The 27,916-nt window shown below is 52.1% G+C and overlaps 10 protein-coding genes across 10 annotated transcripts; 5 read left to right on the forward strand and 5 right to left on the reverse strand.

Moving 5' to 3' along the window:
* Nucleotides 1-414: 414 nt before the first annotated feature.
* J7T55_006179 (uncharacterized protein) lies at nt 415-2,001 on the forward strand (the record flags this gene model as incomplete). The annotated part of the gene is made up of 1 exon (XM_053141456.1): nt 415-2,001. The coding sequence occupies one exon, from the start codon at nt 415-417 to the stop codon at nt 1,999-2,001; it is 1,587 nt and encodes a 528-aa protein (XP_053000945.1).
* A 640-nt stretch (nt 2,002-2,641) lies between these two features.
* J7T55_006180 (uncharacterized protein) lies at nt 2,642-3,584 on the forward strand (the record flags this gene model as incomplete). Its single annotated transcript, XM_053141467.1, has 3 exons — nt 2,642-2,714; nt 2,805-2,833; nt 3,243-3,584. The coding sequence occupies 3 exons, from the start codon at nt 2,642-2,644 to the stop codon at nt 3,582-3,584; spliced, it is 444 nt and encodes a 147-aa protein (XP_053000946.1).
* A 479-nt stretch (nt 3,585-4,063) lies between these two features.
* On the reverse strand, nt 4,064-5,096 carry J7T55_006181 (uncharacterized protein; the record flags this gene model as incomplete). Its single annotated transcript, XM_053141478.1, has 2 exons — nt 4,064-4,609; nt 4,680-5,096. 2 exons carry the CDS (start codon nt 5,094-5,096, stop codon nt 4,064-4,066), a joined length of 963 nt encoding a protein of 320 aa, XP_053000947.1.
* Nucleotides 5,097-5,705: 609 nt separating this feature from the next.
* J7T55_006182 (uncharacterized protein) lies at nt 5,706-8,022 on the reverse strand (the record flags this gene model as incomplete). Its single annotated transcript, XM_053141490.1, has 2 exons — nt 5,706-7,509; nt 7,574-8,022. The coding sequence occupies 2 exons, from the start codon at nt 8,020-8,022 to the stop codon at nt 5,706-5,708; spliced, it is 2,253 nt and encodes a 750-aa protein (XP_053000948.1).
* Nucleotides 8,023-10,543: 2,521 nt separating this feature from the next.
* On the forward strand, nt 10,544-12,354 carry J7T55_006183 (uncharacterized protein; the record flags this gene model as incomplete). The annotated part of the gene is made up of 2 exons (XM_053141501.1): nt 10,544-10,692; nt 10,797-12,354. 2 exons carry the CDS (start codon nt 10,544-10,546, stop codon nt 12,352-12,354), a joined length of 1,707 nt encoding a protein of 568 aa, XP_053000949.1.
* A 736-nt stretch (nt 12,355-13,090) lies between these two features.
* On the forward strand, nt 13,091-14,902 carry J7T55_006184 (uncharacterized protein; the record flags this gene model as incomplete). The annotated part of the gene is made up of 1 exon (XM_053141512.1): nt 13,091-14,902. One exon carries the CDS (start codon nt 13,091-13,093, stop codon nt 14,900-14,902), a length of 1,812 nt encoding a protein of 603 aa, XP_053000950.1.
* Nucleotides 14,903-15,018: 116 nt separating this feature from the next.
* On the reverse strand, nt 15,019-16,176 carry J7T55_006185 (uncharacterized protein; the record flags this gene model as incomplete). The annotated part of the gene is made up of 3 exons (XM_053141522.1): nt 15,019-15,137; nt 15,198-15,551; nt 15,651-16,176. 3 exons carry the CDS (start codon nt 16,174-16,176, stop codon nt 15,019-15,021), a joined length of 999 nt encoding a protein of 332 aa, XP_053000951.1.
* Nucleotides 16,177-17,067: 891 nt separating this feature from the next.
* J7T55_006186 (uncharacterized protein) lies at nt 17,068-19,429 on the reverse strand (the record flags this gene model as incomplete). Its single annotated transcript, XM_053141532.1, has 8 exons — nt 17,068-17,197; nt 17,307-17,472; nt 17,567-17,728; nt 17,806-17,867; nt 18,099-18,147; nt 18,330-18,494; nt 18,552-18,816; nt 18,881-19,429. The coding sequence occupies 8 exons, from the start codon at nt 19,427-19,429 to the stop codon at nt 17,068-17,070; spliced, it is 1,548 nt and encodes a 515-aa protein (XP_053000952.1).
* A 1,012-nt stretch (nt 19,430-20,441) lies between these two features.
* J7T55_006187 (uncharacterized protein) lies at nt 20,442-22,448 on the forward strand (the record flags this gene model as incomplete). Its single annotated transcript, XM_053141543.1, has 1 exon — nt 20,442-22,448. The coding sequence occupies one exon, from the start codon at nt 20,442-20,444 to the stop codon at nt 22,446-22,448; it is 2,007 nt and encodes a 668-aa protein (XP_053000953.1).
* Nucleotides 22,449-22,998: 550 nt separating this feature from the next.
* J7T55_006188 (uncharacterized protein) lies at nt 22,999-24,879 on the reverse strand (the record flags this gene model as incomplete). The annotated part of the gene is made up of 2 exons (XM_053141554.1): nt 22,999-24,500; nt 24,594-24,879. 2 exons carry the CDS (start codon nt 24,877-24,879, stop codon nt 22,999-23,001), a joined length of 1,788 nt encoding a protein of 595 aa, XP_053000954.1.
* Nucleotides 24,880-27,916: the final 3,037 nt, after the last annotated feature.

Raw genomic sequence — 27,916 nt, forward strand, 5'->3', positions numbered from 1 at the left:
TGATATTAAAAACAGGTCAGAGTTAGCGCGATACCTAAAGGATTGAAAAGTTGATCCCTTGCCTACAGTCGAAAGCATTTTGTCATGCCAGTGAGTGCTCACGGAAAACGAAAACTTATAAGTTTATCACGGGCATGCAGCAAGATTGTTGGCATGGAACAGGTTCTATGAAATGTATGTGCATGCATGTGACAACCAACAAGCCAGGTACTACGTTATTATGGGCAAAGACCCAACAATCCCCGCAGAAAGCATTCAAATCGTCCACCCTGTTGACCGTCCTTGGCTGCCTTCGAATATCCAAATCAAGCAAAGTCTGCCTCAACAGCTACCTCGGCCCCTTTTTCATTTCGCGGGCACTTCTCTTTCTGCTAAAGTTCTGCAGACCTATACACAATTCTATATGCAAAGGAAATGGCTGACGACTCGGAGGACTTAAACAAAGCAACGCCTCTAGCCGAGGAGCGGCGTCACGTCTACCAGAAGGAAAAGGGCAGAGAAACCAATCCAGAGGAGCCTTTCACACATTTCACTCCTTTCCAGCTCAGGAAACTTCAGCTCTTGGTCGGCTTGGCAACAACTACGTCGTCACTCACCGCGACGATGTATCTGCCACTGCTCCCACTCCTACGCACGCATTTCCGTACTTCTGCCCAAGCGGTCAACCTCACCTTGACCATTTACGTTGTATTCCAAGCCATATCACCAGTGATATTCGGTCCACTTTCCGACACTTACGGCCGAAGACCAATATTTCTCCTGGTTCTTGCTACCTATGCCGTGAGCAACATAGGGCTGGCCGTGAACGAGCGTAGTTTCGCTGCGCTCGCAACCTTGCGAGCACTACAGAGTCTCGGCGCAAGTGCCACGTATGCCATTGCCTTTGGCGTGGTAGCGGATGTCTGCCTGCCTAGTGATAGGGGCCGAATGTTGGGGCCCATCGGCATGGCTCTCAACCTGGGCACTTGCATTGGCCCCGTAATTGGAGGTTGTGTAGCATACTTCAGCGGGAGTTACAACTGGGCCTTCTGGGCGCTGGTTATTGCAGCTATAATCCTGCTTTCATCTGTCGGCATTTTCTTGCCTGAGACCGCAAGATCACTTGTTGGGAACGGCTCGGATCGATCTCGATTCAAATGGTGGCAGATCAGCTGGGTGTCTCTTACACAGGCGTCTGTCGGCAAAGATGGTGTTACTCAAAACCACCATGCTGATGAGGCTACAATTCCGGCAAGATTAGCGACTCAGAATGTGTTTGAAAAGGGATTTCTGCACAAGTATGGGCTTATCAATTTCTACAATTGCTTCCGCATTATATTTCATAAAGACACGTTCTTGACACTCTGGGTACATGGCTCGTTATATACCGTCGACTATAGTTTTGTTGCAGCAGTACCCGATATATACAAGTCCATCTACGGCTGGAATGAGTGGCAAACTGGGCTTGCATATTTACCCCGAGGGATTGGTATCATTCTGGGAAGCTACTTCACCGGCAAGCTTCTTGACCATAATTACAGGGCGATGTCACGCAAAATCGGCAGGGCTGAGGCCGGAAAGGCATCAAGTGGAGACTTACTCGATTTCCCGATCGAAAAATCAAGAACCACAGGCAGCCTCATTGGGCTTGCAGTATCCACAGCGACCATGGCCGGTTATGGTTGGGCACTTCATCAACAGACTCACCCGGCCGTGGTGCTTGTCTTGCAGTTTATGCAGGGCTTCTGGGGCACCTTTTTTTACACCACCTACAGTGCCATGCTGATCGACTCCTTTCCTCAGAGCCCAAGCACCGCGGCCGCAACAACCAGCATCGCAAGATGCGCAATGGCGGCAACTGGTGTGGCTGTTTTGCAACCATTGATGGATGCTGCAGGGAGGGGATGGTATTTCACAGCGTTGGGGCTATGGAGTGGTATTTTCTGTGCAGCGGCCATTCTTCTGCTACGTTGGAGGGGCATGAAATGGAGGAGGTCGAGAACTGGTGTCATTGATAGCTAGAAATGGTGGAAGACGATTGATCCTCATGTACACCACAATCAATAGACTCTCTCTCACCCAGTCTGCCCGACGCTGCAGCTCTTCAGTGTATCTGTGCAATATTGAAAGGGGGCAGTGGGAACCGTCAGGTTTGCTACAGATACACTGGGCCCGGGCCCCTGAATTCTGATGAATGCCCACCCAGCGTGCAAGAACAGGAGGTGAAGACAGGCCTTCATTTTTTTCGACGGCCCGGGTCGCAGCGATAGAGCAATCCTCAGAGGGGATCATGTGCTGCTCCATCTGATCTGTCAGAATCCATCCGTCAACAAAATAGGTAGTGTGCAGGAAACGGTCCCGCATAGATTCTCGTGGAAATTCTGCTCGCGTATTCGCAGGTGCAATCATTTTCAATGCAAGTAAGCAGACAGGCAAAGCCAAAGTCGTGTCATGAAAATCACTCAGCGCATGACAAAATATGGTTCTGACCCCACATGTTCGTCCGCGATGCAAACAACAACTCAAGGAGATAGAGACCACTTTGCAGCACCCCAGCTGCTTGAGCGTGATCTTGCAAGGTGATGTGGTCATTCTTTGCATTCAACTCTCTGCAAGACGTCGATGCCCAGAGTTGCATGGGCCGTCTATCCGCTCGCCCGCGATGCACCGAAGTCGGCAGGCAGGGCGTGCCCGCTCGGGTGCAGGAATGCGAGACCCACCCACACCTGTCACTTGTCAGTTCGAGCTGCACGAGGACAGTAAACTCAAGGATCCGGCGAACTGCCGCATTCGTGAGCACTTGACACGTTGCTGATTGTGGGCAGCAGCGCAGCGCACAGGAAAAGTCTTCAATGTTGGTTCAAATCCTGGCTACATTGAAGCCCTCGTACAGATCATCAGGCGCCTTGAGTTGGGTCACTGTCACTATATTTAGTCGCAAAAAAGGCAGACGGAATCTTCCAGAGATTCACATGTCACTGAACCTTAAAGACCCACATCCCTCGTGGCTGCTCCGATCCCTCGGAATCACATTGGCTCCTGATTTCTCCGACTCCAACAAGACGCTTCCGACTTGTCCAGTCCCGTCATCTTCTTTTCTCTTACAACAAATTCACAAGTGACTCCCTTGCACACAACCCAGGGCTCCCAAAGTAGACACTCAGCATATTGCTTCTCCTACGTTCGTCGGAAGTACCGTCCAAGAAGGTGCGTTCTCCTTGCTGTTTGGGCCGGTCGCTCGAACTGACACGATTTGAGCCCAGTTCAGCCCACGTGCGCGAAATTCGCTCGACGACTCTCTCCGAGCCGTTCCGACCCTCCACCCAACCCAACCCCCAGTCTGCGCCATCAAGATGGCGATCATCACGAGAGTTGTCTCTATAACGAACTTCGTCGTCGCTAGCAGCGCGCTATGCTTCCAAGTCTTCGTCCTCTACCCATGGCACAAAGAACTTGACGAAAACTTCGAGAAACTGAAGAAGGAGCACATCAGAGTGCTGGACAACATCAAGGACCTCTCAGAAGCAGGCGCTGAGAGGGACAGGAGCATCGGCGCATCTCTCACGAGGCAGAAGACGCTGCGAGAGTACCTCGGACTTGCATAGAAGAGATGGAAGAGCTAGTTTCACAGTCATTCTTTGGAGTTGGAAAGGCGTACTCTGCAGCATTTGCGATTTCCTCGACCCAATACGGTATTGCACGTCAGCACTTTTTCACGCATCTGTTGTTGCATTGTGGTTGCTCCTGGTAACCAATCTTTGCGGGCTGCAGTCACTGAAAGCACTTGCATGACCGTGCAGAGGGCCGTCGGACTTGCGAACCCTCGGTAGATCTTGGGCCGACGTTAGAAGACATTAATAGACCACTGGAATTAGAATCAACAGCCTCTGATTTGACAGAATCGCGCAAGTGGATCAAATTTGAATTCGTGTTGAGCTAGTCCGGGCGGACGCACATCGTGGGGCTTTAGAAGAATTCCGACTCCATACGATTTCGATAAAAGATCTACACTAAACAAGACATGCCTGATACAGATCACGCAAGTCCAAGCCAGAGCCCCAGTACTGTCGATGATATCACTCCTTCACAACTTCCCGTGGTCCTTCAGTAGCTCCTCAACAGCCTCTTTCACCCTTTGCCCTAACGGCCCCTTTCTGGCATCCTTGACATTACTCTCAAGTTGACCCTCCTTCGTCGCCCCCAAGATCACTGCATCTCCTTCACCTAGCTTCGACTGCCAGACCAACCATCTTAAGCTCGCCTCCTGCAGACTCACACCTTCCTCATCACACACTTTTTTGAGCTGTTTGATGGCATCATGCATCTTTTGATTGTCATACTTATCGACGTATGCCTTGAATGCGCTGGCCCCGTGAAAGCGTGTTCGGTGGAGCTCAGACTCGGCATTGACCGCGAAGGTGACCTTCCCCGTAAGAAAACCGCCGGCCAGAGGGCTGTAGGCGTAATAAGCACAGTTGTGTTGACGTAGGAGAGGAATGAGATCAGCCTCATCATCCCGCGCCAGCGCATTATATTCACCCTGGTAGACAGTGGGTTTGATGTAGCCACTGGCTTCGCAGACTGAGAAGTATTCTGATAGTTTGGCAGGGGGGTAGCTACACAGGCCCAGCTGTGGCTCGCGTTGTCAGCCAGACAGGTGAGAACATGCATGTATTGGTCGGTAAGGGAGTGTAACGTACGCGTTCGAATTTCCCCTCCCGATACTGCCTGTCAAAGGCTTTGGCCGTCTCTGCGATCGGCGTGTGCTCATCAAAGAAGTGAGCATACATCGTTCTCACCTTTTTGGCACCGAGCAGCTGGAGAGTCTTCTCCACGCTCGCAGAGATACGCTCGTCGGTAAGCATAGGGCCACGGGCTCCAAGGATCTTGGAGTCGACCACAAAGCCCCGTTCGACGACCTTGCTCTGTCCCAACAGCGTTTCCGTGTTCCATGGGTTGCCGGGTGGGTAGGAAGCTGCCGAATCTAGCTCGTTGAGGCCGAGTGTTTCGAGAGTATCGAGGAGCGAAGTGACTTTCTCCTCCGTATCCCACGTGTAAGTGAAGCTTTTCTCAGTCCAACCGATGCCGCCGGCGCCGAAGACAAGTTTGACGGGCATATTGGTTACGTCCACGATATTTATATATGGCAGGACCACGTTTATGTTTCAAAATTGAATTGATCTCGCAGCGTCAAAGGTAACAGAGAGGAAGATTTATTGGTGAGGGGGGACTAGGGTAGGTGAAGGATTGCGCTAGGTATCTCACTACAGTGCAAATGGAAGCTCGACAAACCGTAACCACAAAGACATGTAAAGGGCGCACTGACCCGTCACCAATCATCGCCATCCCTAACACATGATTTATCCAAATACTGTGTTCCAGTATGACCAGAATTTCATTGCATTGTCCTAAGCTGACAACATGTCTACACACTGTCTAAGTGTCAAATAGTTGATCTACTTAGCGCTGTGGATTTGGCAGCGATTTGATACATCGTCCCACTTTTCATCAATAACCTCCATCAAACTATTTCTGACATGAAGAACAAGACGGGTGCCGTATGATTATGTGCGTGACTGTAAACGATGCTGACCAGCAAGTCCCGTCCTGTCAATTGTCTATCTCGATCCTCAGAGAATATAATACACAGCAAACTTTAGCCCTCCTCCTTTGTGTGTCGAGCGAGAAACGTGCATAACTCAAGTCGCAGACAGAGCTTACATATATCAACCCAAAAAGTCCAGATCGAGTTCTCGACCAGACATACCAACAAAACGGCTTGAAACTGGCCTAACTCTCTTGTACCCGCACATCCCAGCCACGAAGCCAAACTCATGGTCGTTCCTGCACAGCATGAGCTTGTCGATGTCCTCCCTGAAGACCTCTCTATGATCACCGTCTCCAGCCCACTCGTCGCTCTCCATTGCCCTTTCGAAGATCATATTGGCCACTGCGGCCACACTCCCTCCTCGCTGGAGATAGTTCCTCGTCACAGGTGGCCACTCACTCTCGTGCGACCGGTAGAAATCGAGTACCTCTCCTTCCGTAGGCATCCTTCCCTGGTGCAGACACTTGGCGAAATGACTACACATGTTCGCAAATCCCTGCCGCATTGACTTATTCGTCTTGAGGTTCTCCCGAACCGATGCGGGGAGATGCGTCAAGAGATTGTGGTTGAAGTTAACCCAGCCCGGCCCGGTGTCATCCATCCAGGAGTGCATCATGTCGTGCTCTATTTCAGAGACGCAGACTAGCGCGAATTTCATTCGCGGGCTTAAGAATCCACCGATGCACTGTCCACATGTGCAGCCGTATTTGTACCGCAGCGTCTTCCGGATGCCGGCTATATCGAGCTGAGGCGCCCTCCGGATCTGCTCGTCCGTAGCCGACGAAACGGCCTCGATATCTCGCGGGCTCAGACTCGAGAGGTCGAAGGCAGCCGTGTTTTCGAGGGCGGCAAGGCACGCGATGCTTGAGGCGCTGAAGCCTTGGAACGCGTCGGATGTGACGCGGCTACTGTGTCCATTAGATTGCCGAGTTCTCTGGCGCTCGAGTTGGTTCTGTAGGGCTTCCAGAGCTGTATAGCCTTCCCTGTTTCGCACGGCTGTCAGATGGGGAACCCTGGAGAGGAGGTGGCTGACCAGCTCTGGTTTGGATGACATTGACGCGATGTGAAGCAGGGTGTTGCCGTCTTCGTCAATTTTCTGCCACTGGGCATCTGCAAATTCTTCTGGGAAGACCTTTGTGAGTTCGTCGATACACTCTGCCGCTTCAACCGCCGGATCTGCCAGTTTTTGGCAAGTTCTTTCCAATTCGCCTGAGAGTAAGACATCCGCAACTGGATCATCTGGGTCATTCCAGTCCTGGGCAATCCCTAGCTGTCGTGATGGATGGCGTGGAGAGTCTGTCCAAGCAAGCCATGGCGATGTGCCGACTCTCCGAAAGCCCATAGAATGCCAGAATCCTAGAGCGGCTCTCATGGCGTCTTGCTGAGCTTCTCTCACCGCGGCGGGGTCTTCGCATGATATCTCACTCGATAGAATTCCAGGTCTAGTCAGAGCAAAAAAGCCCACCCGCTCCGAGACCTTCTTTCTCGTCTTCTCCAGAATGGCGTTGACCAGTTTCGTACCAATACCGCGTCGTCGATAGTCTGTGTTTACTTTCAACTCTTCAAAGAGCAGGAGGTCTCCATGGTCAAGTTCATTGCCCCAAACCCCGGATCCTTTGTTGACTTCGTGATCATAAAACACGGGGTTAAGACGTCCGTACCGATCGAACAGGTCAAATGCCAGGTCGTGCGTCTCTTGAGTAGGGCACTCCATTTCGAGCCAGAACGACTCGCGCATCATGCCGCGTCTGATTAGCTTTGCATCACAGCTGCCGATTATGCGTTCGTCTCTGCGAGAAACTGTCGGGTTGTCCAATGACGGCTGCAATCTGGCGAGGCCATCGATTTCTTCGTACCAAGGGAATTCGTCGTCCTCGTCGCTCATGTGAGAATGGTCATCGTCAAGCCTGGAGTCGTCGTCCCTACCAGCAAATAAATTGTATTAGCCAGCATGTTTTATTGTAGTGGCCGAATGGTGGGCCTTACTTATCGCTTCTATCAAGACTTCCCTCCTGTGACGGTTGTCTTGACACTGCGGTCGGCGCAGGACCCACGGGACTGCAGTGCTGGGCAGAATGCTGCCCATCAGCAAGGCCGAGATCTGCTGCTGCGGAAGAACCGCCAGCCGGGTCTGGGCCACGCGGGTTGTCTTTGTCCCCAATCGCTTGTGACGAACTTGGATCACTACTAGAATCACCCATATTCAAATACGTTTGAACAATTCTCTGCCATTCTTCATCGGTCCGCAAGGGCTTCGGGTCGTTTCGTGCCGCTTTCTTGGCTGAACGGAGAGAAACGCTGATGCAAAGCTCCCGATGATCTTCCAACAACTGTTCGGTCTCAGCCCCCGTTGCAGTGCTCTCAGATGATGTCTTTGACAATTTGGCGCGACTGCTGCCTTCTCCAATAGCGTCGGGGCTTCGATGGCGTTTCATCTTGGGAATGGGTTACTTGTGAGGCGTCAGGACGTAAAGCAGCCGACAGAAAGGAAGGGTATCGATGGATGATGCGGTTTTCAGTGCCAGACTTTTGCACCCGCGTTGGACCAACCTTGGCCTTTTGTTTGCAATGGTTTGTTCCAAAGTTGCTGGTTGTTGGTGCAGGGGCGACGGGAGGCAGCCGCGCCCACGGGTAACCACTGTACCTTCCCAGGCAGCACTGCTGAGCTTGCTTCCCACAACGACAGGCCGACTAGGGCTGTTGACCCAGTCACGGTCATGGAAACTTCTTGATATGCGTCCCGGCAGAATGGTAAGCATGATGGTAGAGGGGACTGCGCCACCCTGCATCGGCGCTTAGTGACAGCACAACTACCAACATTTGCAGATGTTGAAACGCGTCCTGCCTCCACGACTTCTCTGGAGGTAACCTCGTCAACCTGGGCATGAACCTGCTGACCGGCTGGAAGCCATAAAAAGATTGCCTTGTTGGCGTCCTGTTGCGGCCCATCGCTTCATGCCCTGCCAGAGAGAAGTACTCCACGAGCAGTATCAAATCCCCCATCTGAGCCTTACAGCACGCGCCCTCCAAAGTGGTCAAAATGAGAAAGAGTTTGAAAGTTGATGGACACATTTAAAATATTTCAAAGCACCCAAAAAGCACCCGATCGACTCTCCCACGCGCCTTTTGAGCCATGATTGGACGGTGGGTCTCCGACTCTGACATCTGTAATCACAAGGTCGTCTTCCGACAGCTCGTTCTCTTTTGCCACTGCTACATGCAGCCACGCAGTTCTCTCGGTCATATCTCGGTCAAGTTTTGTCAATGCGGTGCTATCTCATAGAATCTGGGCCGTGATTAGACAAATCGTTTGCCGCAGAGTCGAAAGTTAGAGCTAGGTCTATGACCACTGTGTGAGAGCAAGGGAGGGCCATGTGGTACTATATTGAGCGGCGTTCGAAAACAAGGAGGGCGACTTCAGTGGTTGGACGAACTCAACAAGGTGTGGATCGCACTTCCAAGACAATTACAGTATAGGAGGTTGAGCAAACAGACACCGAGTATACCTTCTCTTTTTGATGATGCGGGGTTGGGTTGCGATGATGGCACCGGCCTTATCCATTGACATGGATAACGATGCTAATGCGCATGTATCATTGAAAATGAAGGTACGCGTTCGGTTGCTTCATCTTTCCAACAGTAGACCGTCGGGCCTCATAGCAGACAATAAGTCGAGCTTGAAAGGAACAGCATCAAGTTCGTAAAGATATATCCTGCACTACGCCCGGTCTTTCACACGCTTGCGCCGGAGCGCGGCCGCAAACCGTATGAATCAACGTGTACTGGAATAGTATGCGAATTTCCATCGAGTGAAAGCATGATCGGCGATCTGATTATGGGCCGATTCTGTCGGAGAGGATTTCCGAGAGTGTCTCATCCTTCTATGACGAACAGACCACACCTAGGAACAGAGAAAGCCCATAGCAAGTGCTAGCCAATCGGTTGAGTTTTCACTCACACTTCATGTAAGACAATGGTTCATCACTATTCAGCTTTTAATATCTGTGAAATGAGGTGTTGGGACAATGGGGGTCTGCTCTGTGTGCAGTCCAGCAACTTAGTCGCATAAATGGACGTTTACAAGGTGACAGACACTTCGTGACGTCGATAATCATTCTACAACCACAACGGCCCATGCCTGTGAGCCTACAAAGAAAATCGCTTCCACCTGCGATGCCTCCTAATCGAATCTCATCCACTTGCTCCTACAAAGGTTTCCTCGTACAACAACTCTCTCGTCCGTTAACACATAGGCACCAGGTGGCTCATGAAGCAAGTTGCCTACCTGTCACAACTCACCATGGACATTTTCCGCAGTCTATGGTCAGGCCTTTGTGTATGCACGCATAGTCGCCACGCCAACCTTGTTTGCCAGGGTGTAGTGGCATCGATCTGGCTCGGCCCCTCCCCAGATATCGGGCCTAGTTCTCAGCTAACTCTTAGCCTCTCCAGCCTTGACCCCATGGGGAAGTTCTCGCTGTTCAGCTTTAGCATTGCACACGCCAAGCTGATTTAGCATGATGGCATTCCCGGCCACGGCCGTGGCCACTTCTCGTCGGCCCGACAAAGATCGAATCTGGCCTGCCCCAACGATGAAATCCGGGGAAGAAGCAAATCTGGGGCAAGGCCATCCTCCACATGAATCACTCCCCACGCGAGTCTTAGCTAGGCTGGGCGAGAACACCCAGCTTGTGGCTTCCACACCACAGTTCACGGGTAGGCCGAAGTCAGAGCGACGATTTTCCGTTCGCTTGCGTCAAGACATCGCCTGGTACTCAACTCCCTCATTCCGACTCAATATAAATATGTCTTTGTTCCTCTCGGATCCACCATCATCAGCGGCATCATCATCATCATCATCACAGCTTCATTATCCAATTTAAATCCCGACAGCCCTGGCGGGCATCACTCTCGGATGCCCTAACCTCTCTAAAGTCTCGTACATCACGACACGTCATGGCATTCAACGCTGTCTCTGCCACGCCCGTAGGGGCTGTGGATGACACAGAGAAGGCGGGAACCGTCGATGCAAGCTTGAACATGGACGCGATCACACGAGAAGCCGCCGCAGCTACTGACGCCGAGCACCAGCTGGGGCTCTGGAAGTAAGTACAAGCCTTCTCCCGATAAGGTTTCCCGTCCGTATTTTGTTAGAACCTTTCAGAATGCATCGCTTCGGACTTTGTAGCAGGTAGCTAATGCATAACAGATCTCTCAAGACCTACCCCAATGCTATCGCGTGGTCCATCGGACTATCGACATGTCTCATCATGGAAGGCTTCGACATGGCATTGTTAAATCAGCTCTACGCATTCCCGCCCTTCGTGCAACGCTTTGGTGAGCCGCTGCCAGATGGGAGCTACGAATTGACTGCTTCCTGGCAAGCTGGCTTGTCTAATGCTATCTATGTCGGAGAGATCGCTGGCTTGTTTGTCAGTGGTATCATCTCTGAGAAATACGGCTATAGAAAAACCCTCATGGGAGCCATGACTCTCGTGGCTGCTTTCATTTTTATCATTTTCTTCTCTCAGTCTCTCGTTCAGCTCCTCATCGGCGAATTCCTTATCGGCATCCCTTGGGGTGTCTTTCAAACTCTCACGACAACTTACGCGGCTGATGTGTGCCCTCTCCACCTTCGAGCATATCTTACAACGTACAACAACCTGTGTTGGGTGATGGGTCAACTTTTGGCCGCTGGAGTCATGGTCGGCATGCTGGAGCATATGGAAACACTCGGAATATGGTCATACAAAATTCCATTTGCGTTGCAGTGGGTCTGGCCACTTCCACTCATCCTTCTCATCTTCCTCGCACCCGAGTCACCGTATTGGTTAGTGCGCAAGGGAAGATACGATCAGGCCAGACGCTCCCTGCTACGCCTGATATCTCGAAGCACGATGGACACAAGGTTTAACATCGATAACAACATCTCCATGATGATCCACACAAACGAGATGGAAAAGTCTGTGACAGAGGGCACATCATACCGAGATCTCTTCAGAGGTCCAGTCAACCGACGCCGTACTGAAATAGTCTGCATGACATGGGCTATCCAGACTCTCTGTGGGTCTACTTTCATAGGCTTCTCCACCTATTTCTACAAGAACGCTGGAATACCAGACAGTCAAGCGTTCAACATGACTCTGGCAGGCTACGGAATTGGAGCCTTCGGAACTATTCTTTCTTGGTTCTTGATGCGCTGGGTTGGACGACGCTCCTTGTACTTTTACGGCCAGACCAGCATGTCACTATTCCTCCTGGGCATAGGTTTGGCTGGGATAATGGGAACTGGCAACGCCTCGGCAAGCTCGGCCATTGTCGCATTGCTGCTACTCTATACCCTGACTTACAACATCACCGTCGGGCCTGTTTGCTACTCTCTTGTCTCGGAGTTGAGCTCCACACGCTTGCGAAACAAGACGGTGGTTCTTGCTAGGAACCTCTACAACATCACGGGCATTATCACCAACGTTCTGACACCACAGATGATCAACCCAACGGCTTGGGGCTGGGGAGCCAAGACTGGCTTCTTCTGGGCTGGAACTTGCGCCCTTTGTGCACTGTGGACCTTCTTCCGGCTACCAGAGCCGAAGGACAGGACATATGGAGAGCTGGAAGTCTTGTTCGAACAACGCGTATCCGCAAGAAAATTTCACAAAACTGTGGTAGATCGTTTTGCAGCACCAAAGGATGACTCAGTGCTTGAAGACGAGAAAAAGGAGGGTGCGGTCGAGGTTGTCGAAACCGTCTCGCGTCAGTCTTCGTGAGAATGGCATAGGGAACTTGTGTGTCCACATGTGTTTCAATATCAGAATATCATACAGCGTAGTTTCAATGAATATATATGACAGAAGTTCAAAGATCTCCTTATGGTTTCCTTTATGTGCCCCCCCCCCCCAACAAAGGCACTACGGAAACACCAAGCGTTAGTCCCATGCCCATAGCGCCATGCTAGCACGGTATAGCCGCTGTCTGTGGAAAGCAAAATGCTACCCCCCCCTTGTCGTTTTGAGCCGTGCCGAACAGTGAAAATTTGCTAGTAACATCAGCAACACAACAATATTCCTCATAAACACACCGCGTACACCTTCAATTGGAATGCAATTCATTGAAATTAATTCTACACTTTTAGAGCTTTCTGAATATATATATAAAGTAAGGTTGATGATAATGCGCGATATATTGTTTTGATGAAATGATGAGGATATTTGTGAGTTGCTAATACTGCTAGCAAATTTGTACTGTTCAGCACGGCTCAAACGACAAGGGGGGGGTAGCATTTTGCTTTCCACAGACAGCGACAAATCGGTTGGAATAGCTCCGAAGCTACCCCGTACCGCGTCAGCCCACTAATGGCTTCTTGGCCTTGTCACTCGAGGTGCCACATGGACATGAAGAACACCAGGCCACATTGGTCGACAACACCATACTACGGCTCAAGGTTCCAGAGCCGCGTTCTCAGAGACTTGATATTGAAACCTTGTTCTGCCGCAGCATATTCTCATGAGTGATCGAACGCCTAAGGTGCAAGCTTGCGATGGTTGTCGAACGCGGAAAGTCAGGTGCAATGGTCGACAACCATGCCCTCAGTGCGAACACTTCAACCTGCGATGCACCTTCTCGCCAAAGAAAGAGCGCACATACGGTCGACGTGGTCGTCTGGTTGCCCAGCTAAGGAGTGGAGGCAGCGATCATCAAAAGAAGCCCACTTCAGCTTCGTCGTTCCTTCCACTTCGCCCTCGCGACACGGACAGTCGTGAAGGAACCTCGCAGGTCGCTTCATCATCAAATGCCTCTCCGCGGGAGCCACGTGCAAGTGCTGGCAGAGAAAGTCCCGGAGCCCAATCATCTACCGCAAGCCAAGAGCCACTCTCTGCAAGGCTGATCGAAGATAGCCGGGCTCTTATCACGCCTCATGCCAACTATACTGCCGACTACTTCCTAGCCCTCATCCCAGACTTCGAGAACTACACCTATCCAGTAAATCCCATCATCACATCAGAGCAGATCCGCCTTTCCATCGATCTAGCGTCAACAAATGCTACGCACGCAGCCCTGGTTTACAGCTTTGCAGCCGTCACCATTAACTTGACCATGACCCAGCAGCAACACACACATAAGCTAAGCATTGACTTCATCAACAGTAACGAGTTTGGCATGCCTACCACAACTTCCGAGCGCATCCATGATCTTATGAATCACTCTCTCCGCGCCAGACAACGAGCGATGCCGGTTGATGCTTTCTCGGACGATTTGCTCTCGGATAAGCTGATCGAGATCCGGATTGCGACCTGCATCTTTCTTGAGATTTGCTGGATGGCCTTTAAAAAGCATGAGCAAGCATTTTTAATTCTCCGAGAGGCGATTGCAATGATCCAGTTGCTCCATATAGACAGAGGTCCGGGCAAACTGACAGAACCTGAATATGCTCGACGCCGGAGGATATACTGGGAAGCATACATCCACGAGCGATTCCTAACCATAACAAACTGTTTTCCTTCCATCTTGTCTCCCTTGAGGGATAGACCAATGATGGCAGATCCATCCATACCAACCAATATTGATTCGGGATTCAAACGAATAATCAATCTGTTCCTCATCCTCGATGCCGACTTGCTCGCCAATTGGATGGCTCAGAATGACAACACCGCTGACCCGTTGAACTATATCCGCCTGGAACATGACGGCATCACAGTCGAGTGGATCGAGCAGAAACAGCAACAACTAGACGACGAAGAGGCTGAGGTTGAAGAAGAGCAGCAACGCTTGCAAGGGACTCCCGCAGCGCTGACAGAACTGCAGCTGGCTGATCTATTCATCACCCGCGCTTGGATGAGGACTATCGTCTGGCAGCTCGCGATGTCGGACTTTTTGTTGTCCAGCGGGCCAATAGGCTCGGAAAGGCATGAGGCGTTGTCACTATTCTTTCCCGCCCAACGTTTATCCGCACAGTTACGCAAGTTAGCGCAGTTCCAGCTGGAGACGAGCATTGGGATGCATGGGAGTGGAATTTTGCAGAAAATCTTTGAGATCGCCAACACCATCGCTGATGTCATGGCCTTATTTCCAGTAGCTCCAGCAGACACTGGAGGTGGTGAGGAATCGGGCAACTTCAGAAATGACCGTCAGAAAAGCCTGAGGATTGATCAGACCCAGGCTCGTCAGTGCATGTCAGACCTTTTGCTTTTGGTAAAAGTTCTACTGTCCTTCGAAAGGATAGACAAGACACAAAGGGATATTATCTTGTCCAAAGTGGAGACACTGAAGACCATCTTTCCAGGAACGGACTTTGAGAATCCGCCGCCTGCTTGCTAAGAACCTAGGCACATTATAGTGTATCATTAAATTTCAATTACTCATTAATTGTCTCCTCTTGGAGCCTCCATTATTACAGTTATTATCAAAGTATACCGGTGCTAAATACTCGATCGCTAGATAAACAAAGTGGCCATCAATCCTACGACAGCCACCAGTGATACGAGCGGTGCACTTTCGGCTTTCCAGGCGCCTGATTTGGCGTCCGAGTCGGAGGCTGAGGTCGATTCTGCTGCTGTTTGGGCACTCATGTCAGCATTGAACATTGAGGGCTCGGGATCAGGTGTTCACTTACCACTGCTTGACGAGGAAGACGTAGAAGTTGCTTTGCTAGAGCTCGAACTCGCCGTCGCCGTCGCAGTAGTGTTCTCCTTCTCCCCAAGCTTGACGCTCAGCCAGTCCGCGGCATCGCTCGAGTAAAGATCGAGGTAGTTCCAGTGGTAGGTGTAGTTGACCGTCTCCGTAGTATCGTAGGCGCAGACTCCGTCGCGAGGGTCACACCACGACCGCAGGATATCGGACCACTTGTTTAGACTCTCGATTTCGGTTTCGTTTCGGGGATACCAGCCCTCATAATCAACGCTATCCAAGACTTCGAACGACTGACCCGCTGTATGACGTGTATCGCCCCAGAGGAACGCTGCGACGACTTTTGGCGACTTGGTTAGCGACATTATCCTCACTCGAATACTCTCCCGCAGGCTTGCGAAACTTATCATCCCAGCGGCAAGGACCAAGATTCACTTACTCTGATTGCCCGGGCTGCTGTCATGGTCCAAGCCTTGAACATACTCCTCTGTGCTATTCTCGCCCATGTGCTCGCCACCCCCCATGGTTTCGAATGTTCCACCTCCGCCTCCCAGAATGTCGCCAACAACGTGAGCGCCTTGTGAGTAGCCAGTTAAGACCAGCTTAGCGTCTGGGCATTCTTCGCCGTAAGATCTGATTTGCTTCAAGCCGTTGACAGCGCCCTCGTGACAAGCCTCTGCATACTTGTTGTCCACCGGGTTATCGTAATCGATGTCTTCCCACCCACAGCTGTCGCGGCCATCGCAAACAGCCTTGACGACGTGAGTCTGCCTCGTCATTGCGCCGGCGACCTCATTGTTTCCTCTAGCAAGGAAGATGTGAATATCGTGACAGTCGGTACTGGGCTCGGTGTATATGTCACTATCGTCTCGGGTCATAAGGATGTCGCTCGCGTGTACTGCGGATGCCAAGACAAGGGCGGAAATCACGCTACGCGCGGTTGGTGAAAGTGAGGAAGGCATCATGATTGTCAAAAGTCTTCCGTTTTGGGTCGTGAACTTGTCCGTGGGTACGACATGCAGTAGAACGTTCGAAGACCAGTGGCGATCTGCAACTTAAATCAACAACGCTATTTCTCCGGTCCCAAGATACTGGGTCGCTCAGGGGCGCCATCAGTCTCTTCATGCCATCTTCATGTGGGCCTCAATGGGGCCTGCGTGAGCTCTGGGTGAGCCCACGATGCAGGGCCAAGATGAAAATCGGGGCTGCCTTTGAATTATGTCGAATGGGGAAGGACCACTATTGAAATGGGATTGCAAAGGCCGTTGTTGCTGAGCGCCATCGTCATCCCAATTTCCCATGGACAAGATTGTTAGTCTGCCAAGCCGGATCCGACGTGCCTGAAGGCTGAGTATCGTGAGGACATTGGTGGGCCTCGGCCCCTGGGTGGAGACTTTTAGCCGGGGCTGATTCTGACTGATAGGGCGGAAGGCAACAATGTCCACTATGTCGCAGCAAGCCATTCCAACAAGTATCCCAGTTATTTCGTAGAGCAACTTCTGACACCTTTATATCAGGAAACCGAGGGGGATAGTTCAAGCCATTATTCCATGTTTATCTTCAAGAAGAGATCCAACCAGCACTGGACTGTACATAAATCAAACCCAAAAAGTTAAGACTCAATTTCAAGACTGCAACTATTCTTCGGATTCTTTTATTGGCGATATATCAGCACACATGTGAATGACATTTACTTGCTCGGACACATCAGTTCCCTGAATAATTTTGATCCGCACTGTATTATCATGGCGGTGGGGGCATTTGTGTAGGGCAAGTTCAATTCCTTGCGCCCCGCCGACCCTCTACTTCCCTCATCTCATCGGGGGATAATATACAACAAGCGACGGGAATGAATATCACGGTTGCCCACCATCTCCGGGGACAAACACGGGCGCTGCAGCGTTCAAGCCGGGCCCTTGGCCCGGCCCACCGCCAGCATTTGGGCCACGAGTACGAGGTGGTACTGGTATTGGATTGCGAGGAGGCCTGCATCGGTATCAGACTGTGGGTATTAAGACATTACTCGGAAGCAGTGGCAGAGATCACAAGGGAGTGTAGGAATTGTTCGGTTCCCAAGCACTTAGTGTCTACTTACGGTCCTGGCTCACCCAGAAGGTCCCTTATTGAAAACTTGTGTTCGGGGTCATTTTCGAGATCAGTCCAGTCACAATCGACTTTGGCAAGTATAGTCTGTTCCAGCTCCAACATATTAGGCCTAAATTGTGGAACATGCGCCATACATGCAGCCACAAGAAAGCGAACTACAAGCGATTTAGTTAGCACGATTGATGACTGTGTACTGATGGTGTTCCCATGGATTTATTAGAAGAAAATGTCCAAGCGATGGATACATACGGTCACGGTCTGTTCGTCTCGCAGCCTCGGATGTATCTGACATGAGCAACCCACCGTATGTCCAAACTTGGACCCCGCCCACTTCCAGCTGAGAACATTGGGGTGGCTCATCAGGGGTTAAACCAAGTATCAGTTGCCACATTATCTGATACGACGTCAGCTCTACGTTTGGCCTGTCCGTCGACAATTGCAAAGGTGGTGAGATACGTGTGCTGCTTGGTACAAATTTGTCCACCAACCATACTGGCCAGCAGTCAACTCCGCTGGCAGATCTGAATTGTTGTCGAGATAATCCCATTCTCTGGTGTTTTGTTCCTAGCACGAAGTCAGCTGTATAGATCTCGAGGCCATTGTTTTGAGCTTTCAAATGGACTGCTGTTCCTTGCCCACCCTCTCCACTAAATCTGGGACTTCTTACCGGCGTGAATATGCTTGGTTTTCCTACTACTCTGTGCCTCAGGAGAGGCCAGCTAATTATCAAGATTAACGTTGGTCAATAAATACAAAATGTTCAGGAACCTAAGACACTTACAGCCTGACACGGTCTTGAGCAGGAAACGTTGCAGAAACACCAAGATCACCTATCTGTGCAACTTTTAGAAGTGAGTTCTAATATCTGAGAATTTTATGCCTCGTGCCTTGAATATAGGTGTGAGATTATGCAAGTGTGCTTGCGTTTGATTGTTTGGACCGTCGAAATCGCCGATCATCACTGTAGGTTTCGTAAGTGGCAGTTCAAGTCCATGTTCGACGAGATACTCACCATTCTGTGGGTCGAGGTCGAAATGAACCAATGCACCAGATTGGTCGGCGGGCTTTTCATTAACCAGAGGTATCGCTTCCTCCTGTAATATAATGTCTTCGCGCTCTGGATCGCGTCCCCCGGTCCAAGTGTCCGGGTATGCCAATGCAACGCAGCCTCTGAAGACTGTGCCCCTGTTAGATGGGCATATGACCTATCAAAAGATCGTGTGTAAAGACTCACGGCAATGGAAGATAAGCCACAACTCCCGACTTTTCCATGATTTTTGTTGAGCGGCCGCCTTTCTCAGTAAGTTATGAACATCACCGTTTTTCATGAACTCCATGCCCAACATGGTGAGATTTGCATCAAACAAACGTGCCACAAATGCAGGATCATTCCCGGCATACAAGTTTCCTGCTCTGGATGGAGCTCGCTCAATACTTTCAGGTTCAGGCATTGCTTGTAATCTTTTTTGTTGAACAATATGCCTTGCCCCTGCCATTAACTGTGTGACAGATTGTACGTCAGCACTTGTTTTCAGTGTTAGGGAATGAAACTTTCCAACTCACCCGGAGATTGGCCCTTTCTGTTTGCAAATCTCTCCCTGTTCCTGCCTTGACCACGAACTTGTGCGTCTTTCCGTTGGTATCTCTCATTTCAAATAGACACGCTATGCCAAAGCCGCCTTTACCTAAAATCTTGACAAGCCTGAATCCTGTGGGACGCATATAATTCATAATCTGATAGCTTCCATTTCGTATGTCAACCATATATCGCAGCAGTCTAATACGGGAATTGTTCTGCCCCAACGGTTGGTATGCGACCCTGTTGCCATCCACATCCAATCTCGGCGCATCAGGCTGGACTTGAGGGCGCGGTCCAGGTGGTCTCGGCTTTGGGGCCTGGAGTTTAATGTAATGAGCTCTTCGTCTGCCTGCAGCATGCTCGGCTCTCCACCAGCTGTATCGACCAGTCCAGTAGTGTTCGAATCGGTCTTGGGATGACTGCAAGTCCTCCAGTCTAGCCATTCCTGAGTCGACAGGCGGCGCCTGTCCTGGCGCATTGGGTGGTGCCTGTCCCGGTGCATTGGGAGGCGGCTGTACCGGTGCGGCAGACATTTCTGTTTCCCTTCTGCTGCGAGCCTACTTCGACGTGATCATATGCGATACTGGATTGATCGCTAGAATGTGCTTGCGGTCAGGGTGCTCAGCGACTAAGGGCAGCCTACATTGAGGTAGTGACATGAGCCCGTGATCACTCTGGGGAATTTCAGCATTTCCAATTCAATGCTGGAATTAGGGCCGGCTCACGGTAGGGTTAACTCTGACAAAGGTCCCCCGGCCTGTGAAGGGGTTCACGCCTTGTGTTCACTACGAAGGGGACCGTTTTCGGTGACCTCCTACCGCCATTGAACAATGAATATGCTCTTCGATTTGACGGCCCTACCCAAATACACTTACATCATCAATCATTTATGTTCCAAATCCTTGCTAAACAGATAAAAAGATTGATATATTGTGCTGCGCCGACCACCTGAAATCTTCAACCAGCTGGAGAAGAGCATGTGCAATCACAAAAGCCCACGTCTGATTCACATGAGGTTCGCCTCGTAGCCTAGAAATAATAAGAATAGGAGACAGCCACTCTGATCAGAAGTTCGTGATGATATGAGGCAGTGGAATTCAGCATTGCTGCCAATGCGGACCTCATTGACGGAGTCCGGTAGCACGGACCGGCAGCCGAAAATCCCCAGGGCTCACTAGGTATAGAGTGAGCTTGCTTCTCCGATTCTATGAAGCTTCACCCCGCTCATTGCTGCGCGATCGGTCCACTATGAAGTACAACGCTGTGTAAGTTAAACCTAAGACGTGTCACAGACGCAATGCAGCCGTCTTCCAGCCGGCCACGATTGGGCCGCCTCCAGCTGGCTCACGATCCATGTAAGTGCCTAGCTCGCAGTGATGATCTCCCGAGCACTATACCCGACGGTTGGGCAGTGGGAGAAGTTTGGGCATTCTACACTCATAATACTCAGTCTTTCAACCTGTTGTTTTCTTATTATTTCATGATCTCTTTTGAATTCCAAGCACCGAAGCTCACAACTCAACGCACCTTTGCGGACCAAATAAGATGTTCACGCAAGACGAAAACCGCCTCACTTATACCTACGAGCACGAGGTCCTCCACCTTGAGCCATGGGGTCCCAACGCGTTCCGTGTCCGCTCCCACAAGAGCGATGCCATGCCCCCCGAGGACTGGGCCCTCGATGAGCCTGTCCCTGAGCTCAGTCCTGAGATCAAAATTAGCGATGACGACGCAACCATCACCAACGGACTGATCCGCGCCACAGTCTCCCGTCGCGGAAAGATCACCATGCACAATACCAAAACGGGCGCGCTCATCCTGGAAGAATATACACGTACGCGCATCGACGTGCGCGACCCCAAGACCTCGGCGTTGGGTGTGCAGGCGCGCGAGTTCAAGTCTATCATTGGTGGAGACTACTCGCTCACCTTGCGGCTGGAGTCCGTATCGAAAAAGGAGAAGCTGTACGGCATGGGCCAGTACCAACAGCCGTACCTGGATCTAAAAGGCACAGATCTGGAGTTGGCTCATCGTAACAGCCAGGCTAGCGTGCCGTTCCTCCTCAGCAGCCTGGGATACGGACTTCTCTGGAACAATCCGAGCATCGGGAGGGCGGTGCTGGGGACCAACATTATGTCGTTTTCCGCCTCAAGCACCAAGAAGCTGGATTACTGGATCGTGGTAGATGACACCCCCAGGAAGATTGTCGAGGCCTATTGCAATGTGACTGGCAAGCCGCCTCCGATGCCCGAATACGGCCTCGGATTCTGGCAGAGCAAGCTCCGGTACCAGGCCCAGGAGGAAACGTTGAAGGTGGCGAGGGAATATAAGCGGCGGAACCTGCCTCTGGACGTTCTCGTCATCGACTTCTTCCACTGGCGCGCACAAGGTGAGTGGTCATTCGACAAAGACTACTGGCCGGACCCCCAAGCGATGTGTGATGAGCTGCGCTCCCTGGGAATCGAGCCGATGGTCTCGATCTGGCCGACAGTCGAGCCCGACAGCGAGAACTGGGACGAGATGGTAGAGAAGGGTCTGCTCATCCGTAGCGAGCGCGGCTTCAATCACGTCATGGACTTTCAGGCAAACACGACGCACTTTGACGCGACCAACCCCGCTGCGCGCAAGTACGTGTGGAGCAAAGCCGCCAAAAATTACGGTCAGTATGGCATCCGCCTGTTCTGGTTGGACGAAGCGGAGCCCGAATATGGCCTCTACGACTTCGATAATTGGCGGTATCACCTGGGATCGTCTCTGGCTATAGGTAATATCTACCCACGACACTACTCGCAGGCCTTCTACGAAGGCGCCACGGCCGGGGACGGGAGTGGGAAATTCCAGGGCCACGAGCCGAACACTGTCAACCTGGTGCGGTGCGCGTGGGCGGGTAGCCAGAAGTTCGGGGCCCTGGTCTGGAGCGGCGACATCGCGAGCAGCTGGGGTAGCCTGCGTAACCAGCTCGCCGCAGGCCTGAACATGGGAATCGCTGGTATCTCGCACTGGACAACTGATATCGGCGGCTTCCACGGCGGCGACCCAAAGGACACGGAGTTCAGGGAGCTGCTGGTGAGGTGGTTCCAGTGGGGCGTCTTCTTGCCCGTGTTCCGGCTGCATGGCGATAGGTATCCCAATAAGCCACCGCTAGCTAGCAGTGGTGGTGGTAAATGCCCATCTGGTGCGGACAATGAGGTGTGGTCATACGGGGAGGAAGTTGGTGTGATACTGGAGCGGTATCTCAAGCTAAGGGAAACCCTGAGAGAGTACGTCAGAAGCTTGATGAAAGAAGCAAGTGAGACTGGTGCGCCCGTGATCAGAGCATTATTCTTGGAATTCCCCAAGGATGATAAGTCTTGGGAGGTGGAGGATGAGTACATGTTTGGTGGGAAGTATCTCGTTGCTCCCATCCTGTACCCAGGGTTAACAAAAAGGAAGGTATACTTTCCCGTTGGGGCGAAGTGGAAGGAGTTGGAGGGCGAGAAAGTGTACGAGGGGGGTACAACATCTGAAGTGGATGCGCCTCTGGAGCGGTTGCCGGTGTTCGAAAGGAAATAAGCCTTGTCCTAGGAACCTGTGCATATCAACGTAACCGAGGCTCTCGAGGCTCAAGTTGGCGTTACAAGGGCTGCAACAACCATGCAAATTTTCGAAATAGAGGTGTACTTCCGCAAACGTGAGCACACAGAGATTGCAAGCGTCTTACGTATTTCAGATTGATGCCTGAACCAAGTTGTACTAGTATTCGATGTTCTATCAAGAGGCTTTCAGTACTTTGCTGTGAACAAAACAGGGCCTAAGGACCGAAGGCAAGGTGAGAGCCTCGTGGCGGCTCGTCGACGGTGACATGAGAAGGTCACCCCACCCTGACAGAATGCCCGTTCAATATTGCTTAACCATAAAACCCGCAAAACTCCAGAACGCTTCGCCCATCCCGCCAAACAAAGATGCTAGTATTTGAGAACCTGAAAAGCGTCACGGTACGCTTCACGATAATAATGCATGCCGGCCACTCGTTGCTGCCCAAAGGCACCTCCAAATTGTATCATATATCCTCCTCACCGCAGGCCATGTGCATTGCGGTTCATTAAATTGACCAGATTGTATCTTACTGGTACTGTTTCTCGTCAAATCTTTCGTCCCCATGGCTCTCTTCAGTCTGGTTCCCTTGCGGAGGTCCAAGAGACACAAACCCAGGTAATGGTGGTGAGCTAAAGTTGGCCTTTGTGCCGACGGCTGTCTGTCCCACTGCTGTTGTTGGTGATCCAAAGTAGCCATGCATGGAATTCGTGGTCGGGGCAGAAGTAGTGGCCGACTCATCAATGCTGCCAAGTCGTTGATCAGGCGCCACCGAGCTGTCACTCCTGCCCCTTCCGCCACTCCCATTCTGTGCGTCCATAGGGCTGACTGAACTGCTCCCTCTTCGACGTGCGAGATTCGCATGGGTCAGTGGCGGTTTGTTGACTGCGGTGGTCGACATCGGCGACACGACACTAGTGGAACGCTTCCGCGACTGGTGAGGAGGCCGACGACCGTTCGCTCCGTGAGGCCCGTTGCTCTCCGTCTCGGTGTCGGAACCCGGTAACTCGGGGACGAAGCCCCCATCACTACTCAACTCAGCCGTAGTGGGCCCCATGAGCGGTGACCCGATACCACGCTGGGAACCGACCTCATCGCTCCCGGCAGACAGCTCGCTGGCGTTGCTATAGTTACGACCATGGCGGGCGTATGCGAAGTGATGATAGCTGTATTGAGATGAAGCCTCGCTGATCCGTCTTCCGTCGCGACCCCCGGGCTGATTATGTACCCTGGGAGGAAGTGTGAAGTATTCTCTGGAATTGCTATCACCGCCGTCAGAGTCAACGCTCGGCGTGTTCCACCTCAGTCCAGCAGCCGAGCTACTATATCCACTTGGCTGGCTCGGTGCGTCGGAGCCGCTCCGTGATCTGCCGTTTCCTTGTAGATGCTGTTGTTGTCCTCTGGGTGACGCAACACTCGAGGACATCATCAGGGGGTCGCAGTCCAATGCATCAACCTCTGACGGTGTTGGCTGAATACGCGTGATGCTGACCTGTGTTGCTGACTTCTTCTCCGTGGTCTGACGGGTTCCAGAGCCGGATGTTGTTTCCCGACGGGACTGCACCGCACGCTCGGTTCGCTTCAGGCGCTTGACAATGAAGATCGCGACGGCTAGGAAAATGAGTAGTAGGGCTGCTGCGCCGCCGACGATACCGCCAATCGCGCCCTTTGAAAGACCACTACTAGCACCCCCGCCGGACGAGTCGTCGCCCTCTGTAGCGGCCTGTTTCGGGTAGGTCGATGGATAAATCTTGGCAACAGCCCCGTCAGCGGTGCCAGATGAGTCGGCGGTTGGCGTGAACACCGAAGTGGAGGTAACTGTCGTTGCTGAGCCGTCTTGAGTTGTTGTGAAGACGGTGACACTGGTCGAGGGCGAGAGGTTGAAGCATGCCGACGAACCGCAAACCATACCACTTTGGCAGCAACCATAGTTGACAGATGATGGGCAAAGAGTGTACCCAGTCCCGCATGTCTGTGAGTAAGTGGCACCAGCAGGCGGGTTGCATGCTTGCCCAGCTCCGCACACGAGACCTGAACGAAAAGAGGAAATGTTAGCAACGGATGGCTACAGAGAACCTCGAAATCTGCACTTGGTGCCCGGAATTGTGTGAAGAAATTGCGAACCTTGAGGACAGCAGCCTCCACCGACATCAAAGGGGCACGCGTAGTATGACGCCTGTCCAGCACAAGTCGAAACGGCGGCGGTCGTAGCATAGCATGAGTCCTTTGCGCAAGAATAGTTGTTTGGACAGCAGTCACCTCCCAGGGATGCTGCACACAAAGCGTAGTTCGTCGGGCACTGGTCCTTTCCACGTCTCTTGAGCTGGGAGTCCTCGGTCAGGTAATCCTCGGTGACCTTGACCTTGTAGACCTTGTGGACGTATTCGCGCTTCCCGTCGCCGTGAAACATGGCTGCGGCGTCCTTGGGCAATACCGCGGATAGCAACAGCAATGTGCAGGGGCTGCACCACCAGGCCCCGCGGCCTCCCATACTGTTGGCTGCCGTGCGCGTCCCGGCTACGCCTACCGAGCCTCGTGCTTGTCACTCCGTGAATTATTGTGCTTTCCGGGAGGTCCGTGATGGTCCGGCAAAATCATGGGCCGGCACACGGGCATCAGATGTGGTGTCCTCATGAACAGGGCCGCGATTAGGACAGTTGACGAGATGCGAGAGAAAAACAAAGGCAGGGTGTGAATGAACGGAGTAGAGGACAGGAAGAAACCAAAGGCCAGTCCAGTCGGGTCAGTCAGCAGGGCAAAATGAGGAGAGAGAAAGGGAATCGAGCGATCCAGAACGGGCTGTAACGAGAGACAGCTAAACTATTCTTTCCATTTCGTGGGGGAGGGAGGGTGGGCGGCGGCGGCGTGGGAGCAAGCGCACTCAAGTGCTTGCGGCTGGGTGTTGGGTGGCTGACCCTTTCGGTCCGTAGGACTTTACGCCGCAGACCTGCAGATAACAGATTTCCCCGTACAGCCGTACACACAATGGGCCGCGAACGCGATCCACCTTTGTGAACACCTTCTAAGACAAGTGAAAGACAAGAAGAGTGTAATGAGCACACGATGTCTCAGATTCCAGGGGACTCTGAGAGACTAATAGAGTGATGTGCGGCTGTACCACGCACGTCTGTTTCTAATCTGAGTCGATGTGATGGAACATCCTGAAGGGCTGAACTGGTGGTATATCAGCTTGAGTAAAGAAATCAGAGACAAGGATCAGAGAGGAGCGAGAGGTGCTCGTCAGGTGGCAGGGCAGGGCAAAGGGAAATGCCATGGGTAAGCAAGGGCTGAACGTGCTGATGTCCCAGACATGTGGTAGAAGGAACTGAGGATGGGCCACTCCTGTGGAACCATGCCTTTCCGAAGCAGAGTGTTCCGATCTGGACACAGGAGCGGCGATGACCGACATGCCGAATCCTGCTGCCTTGCCGTGTCTCCCACCAATGCCCGGGCGTCGCTTCATGCATCTCAGCGTGAAGCGACAATGTGGGTGTGTGTCGTGGGTGCACCGAAGGATGTTCCGATGCCAACGAGGAGCCCAACGCTGCCGTGAGGATCTGGGCGGTTTGCCCAATCAGAAATCGGTTGTGGGAATATCAGCCGTCTTGGCCGCTTCGATTGGCTCCAAACGTGACCAGCCTGCAGAAATAGTGGCTGACCGAAAAGGGCAGTGACTATTTGAGCATCGCATCCTTTCAAACCGACAGCCTGCACGATGCGGACGAGTCTGACATGCATGCCAAGGCAAGAAAGTCTCGTGGCTTGTCTTTCCGGGTGAGACGGATTGAGGCGAATGCCAGTACTTGTGCACATATGTGGCTTGCCGGCACAGAGCCTCTCTACCTTGATATATATTGTCCTGCAGTCGATCGGACGAGGCCACCAATGCCGTTCCTAAGGTGACGGGTGGCCATAAAAGGTCCTCGGATCGAATGGGTGGCCCAGTACACCTGGGCACTAACGACACGAAGAGCTCTGCACAGCAAGAGCACACCATGATACGCTTACCACGTTGTCGTACTTCGCTACGCAATAAACAACGCCGGTGTGAAGAACCGTGTCATGTACCCAAGCCAAATTGAAGACTCTGGAGCTCAGCCGACGACTTGGGTTGCAATGCTTCGAGGACTTGGTAGCTAAGGGTATTGAATGGCTGTGGGGTTCTGATGTGGTATTTCGGTTAGGTTCCGAGGAGCCTCATCCCCAGAGCTCGGGTAGCAGGTCGAAGCAGAGTGTGTCGGATCTGTTCACATCTTGAAGATGAGGTGTAAGGCTTGCGAACAACATGTTCCTGGTTCCGACCAGCGTCAGTGGTAGACTGAACTCTTGTCGAATCATTTTTGGATCCATGTGGGTCGTCGGATCGCCGTCGTTGTGTGGAAATTTGTCTGCGTTGGCCCTACAGCTCGCAGAAAATCCCACCTCAAAACTGGTCACCTTAGTCTGGAGAACTGATTCCAGTAAAGGTTATCCCACTCAGGACTATCCTCTGAGAGGGGCATGCTAATTCAGTCTTCACGCAAACCTTTGAGATCGCTTCTCGTATGTAGGTCTCGCCAAGGCTTGATTCTCGTGCCAGGTTGGGTTCACGGCAGCACGACAGCAGATGTTGTAAAAGACACCGAAGACCTTCGCGGTAGCACAAGGTCAGTTGTGAGATGTACCACTCCAGTCCTCTTTGCCAGACCTGACATGGCGGTAGACCTAGGTGTGTACCACGTTCTTAGCAGCGTCTGCGAGACGTCCGGTGACCCAGCCCGAACTTCATGCCTGCCGTTGGCCCGTTGCCCTCGTATCCGCCCTCATCTCTCGGGAGCCCTCTCCAACAGCATAACCAGCTCGACCACCTGCCGGATGGGGTAGCCTCCGAGGTACCCAGGTGCTTGGCTAGCACCCATGCCGTGCCATGCCCAACTCCGTCATTCCTTTGCAAATACTTAGCTAAGTAAACAGCGTGGAAATGTTACGAGGGTCCCAGAGGGCCTAGGCACCGGCTCTAGGAGCCTTTGCCATGTTTCATTATGCAAGATATCCGAGATCGAGGACTTGGGGCCAGAAATAGCTCCCTCGTAGCGCCAGCGCCGTCGAACTGTCCACTCCTCTTTACCTGGGATTAGCGTGCAGAGAATTTGGGGTCCTCAGATAGCGGTGGATGGGTTTCCCCAGATTGTGCAAGCCTGTGTCTGTGCTGCTGAAAAGCCATTCCCGTCCACAGCTCCCGGGCCCCCGCCACATCACGGCGCAGCCGCCAGATGCAACACTGACAAAAATCCACACCACCCACAACGATCCGACGACCCACATGGATCCAAAAATGATTCGACACCAGCAGGATTTGAACCTGCGCCTCCGAAGAGATCAGATATCTGTGAGAAAGTTCGAGTCTGACGCCTTAACCGCTCGGCCATAGTGCCTTGTTTTCAATCGAGATGTGTAATACTATATAC

The sequence above is a fragment of the Diaporthe amygdali genome (genome assembly GCF_026229845.1).
Source record: "Diaporthe amygdali strain CAA958 chromosome Unknown NODE_1_length_4327563_cov_65_473760, whole genome shotgun sequence".
Lineage (NCBI taxonomy): Eukaryota > Fungi > Ascomycota > Sordariomycetes > Diaporthales > Diaporthaceae > Diaporthe > Diaporthe amygdali.